Below are 1910 nucleotides of genomic sequence, written 5' to 3'. Positions count from 1 at the left end.
GTTGATAATCAATTCTGTACCCCACAGATATGTACAATCAATTATTTCAGTTGGAAAAAAAACCAACCTGAAACTATTCCTACTCTGATACAGAAGAAAACTTTAAAAAGTTCATGGAAAGATTCATATTATTGTCCAGTTCTCTTTTTCCACGAACTTTTTGAAGGGCCCTCATATGTTTCTCTCATCCATGCAGGTGTGCACAAAATAACCCTAGGACTGTCTTGAATCATCTTGCCTTTTCCTTAATCAAATACCTGAATTTATTTTCATCTCTTTCTGTGCTTTCCTCTCTTTCTCCTTATTTTTATACACCGTTGTAAAATATTAATTGCTCTGATCCTTCGTCCCAATATTAGAGTGGCCCCAAAGACCAACACAAAACAGAATAATTGAGCAGACTGCAGCAAAATCCTGTTTATAAGTATGAGGTCATATTGCTTTTGTATCCCCAATCTCCCTAACAGTAACTTAGAGCAGAAAGGTGTTCAGCTGATGAAGGGATCATCTGAAAACAGTTGGTAAAGGGAAGTGCTAGAAAATGAGGCGAGACTGAGGGATGTGCTCTTGACCTTGTATTGGTTCACATACATCATCCCTGAAAGTGCCCCAGCTCCCCAGGGCTGGGACCCAGGCAGTCTGACTCCAGAGTCTACATTCCTAACCCCTGCAATGTGCTGCCTGGAATTAATCCCTGGATATAGCAGATACCAATACAGTGTCTTGCCAGGCAGGGTCCCTCAACCATCTGCCCAGAATCACCTGGGAGATTGAGAAAATGCAGATTCCTAGTCCCTGCACTGCAGCTACTGATCTGGAGTCTCTGGAGTTCAGGCCTGGGCATCTTCACATTAACAAAGTTTCTAGATGATTAATAATCAACCTCGTATTTTAGAACCACTGCACTTACTGTCTTTTTACCGTAACTGTCTAATTGTCCAGACGTTAGGCTGAATTTCTAAATAATTATTTTTATTTTGCTACATCTTTTGTCAGTCAGCAAACATTCATTGAGTCCTCAGGTTCTGTGTGAATCTCGGGGAGGGGGCAGGGAAGGGGCATTCACATTCATGAGACCTCCTTCTTTCTCAGCCACTCGCCCCTCTAATCCATTCACACAGCTTCACTTTGCTCTCTTTGTGTAATTGTCCCTATTCATGTGTTTGTTTTCTTGCTTATGACTGTTTTTTCCTATTGGACTTTAAGCTCCATGCAGACAGGATAGGGTTGGCTTTGGTGTCCCCAGGACTTAGCATAATACCCGGCACTCAGGTATCAGATATATTGTTGAATGAATGAATAAATGAATGAGCAAATGAGCAAAAATAACAAAGTTATAGTCTTGTAGGAGACATGGGACATACATATAATTAACTGTAATAAAAGAGGTAAATAAATAAAGAGGTTAGCAAATAAGTGCAGATGGAAGTGGAAAGACTGCTTCCACTATATATAAATGTGGGCAATTTCAGGTAAGAGAAATGGCCTGGGAAAAGATGTGAAGGTGAGAAAGTTTGAAACACAGAGGAGGAACCCAAGACTTTTCTTTCTTCAAAACAGCAAAATGCATGAAGGAGAAAGTAGCGGGTAGACAGAAGACAGTCTTTGAATGTCAGGCAAAGGTATTTTGTTAACTATTCGATATGAAGAGAAGCCACTAAGGGTTTGTTTTTTGTTTTTGTTCTTTTTGAACTTGGTTGTAATAGGATCAGAGATATATTAATCTAATAGTAGTGTCAAGGTAAACTGGAGGGAGGCGATTCTGGAGGCAGGGAGTTGGGGATGCTTTTGATCTCACACTAACTTCTTTCCCCAATGTATATTTCAGAAGCTAAAGCAGATGCTCTTTTCTCAGGGAAACATTAACTCTTTTAATCCTCACTATAAGAACAGAAGTTTAAAAAAAAAAA

At 39.7% G+C, this 1910-nt stretch overlaps 1 protein-coding gene across 1 annotated transcript in view; it reads right to left on the bottom strand.

Moving 5' to 3' along the window:
- MRC1 (mannose receptor, C type 1) overlaps positions 1–1910 on the bottom strand; it is a 43554-nt gene that overhangs the window by 27575 nt on the left and 14069 nt on the right. Inside the window, exon 6 of the mRNA XM_008584437.1 lies at positions 21–67. Coding sequence (XP_008582659.1) covers positions 21–67 — 47 coding nt within the window. The remainder of the gene's footprint in view (positions 1–20; positions 68–1910) is intronic.

The sequence above is a fragment of the Galeopterus variegatus genome, unplaced genomic scaffold (assembly GCF_000696425.1).
Source record: "Galeopterus variegatus unplaced genomic scaffold, G_variegatus-3.0.2 Scaffold3260, whole genome shotgun sequence".
Taxonomy (NCBI): Eukaryota; Metazoa; Chordata; class Mammalia; order Dermoptera; family Cynocephalidae; genus Galeopterus; species Galeopterus variegatus.
The sequence above is the reverse complement of the archived record's forward strand: the minus strand, read 5'-3'. Positions and strand labels throughout refer to the sequence as shown.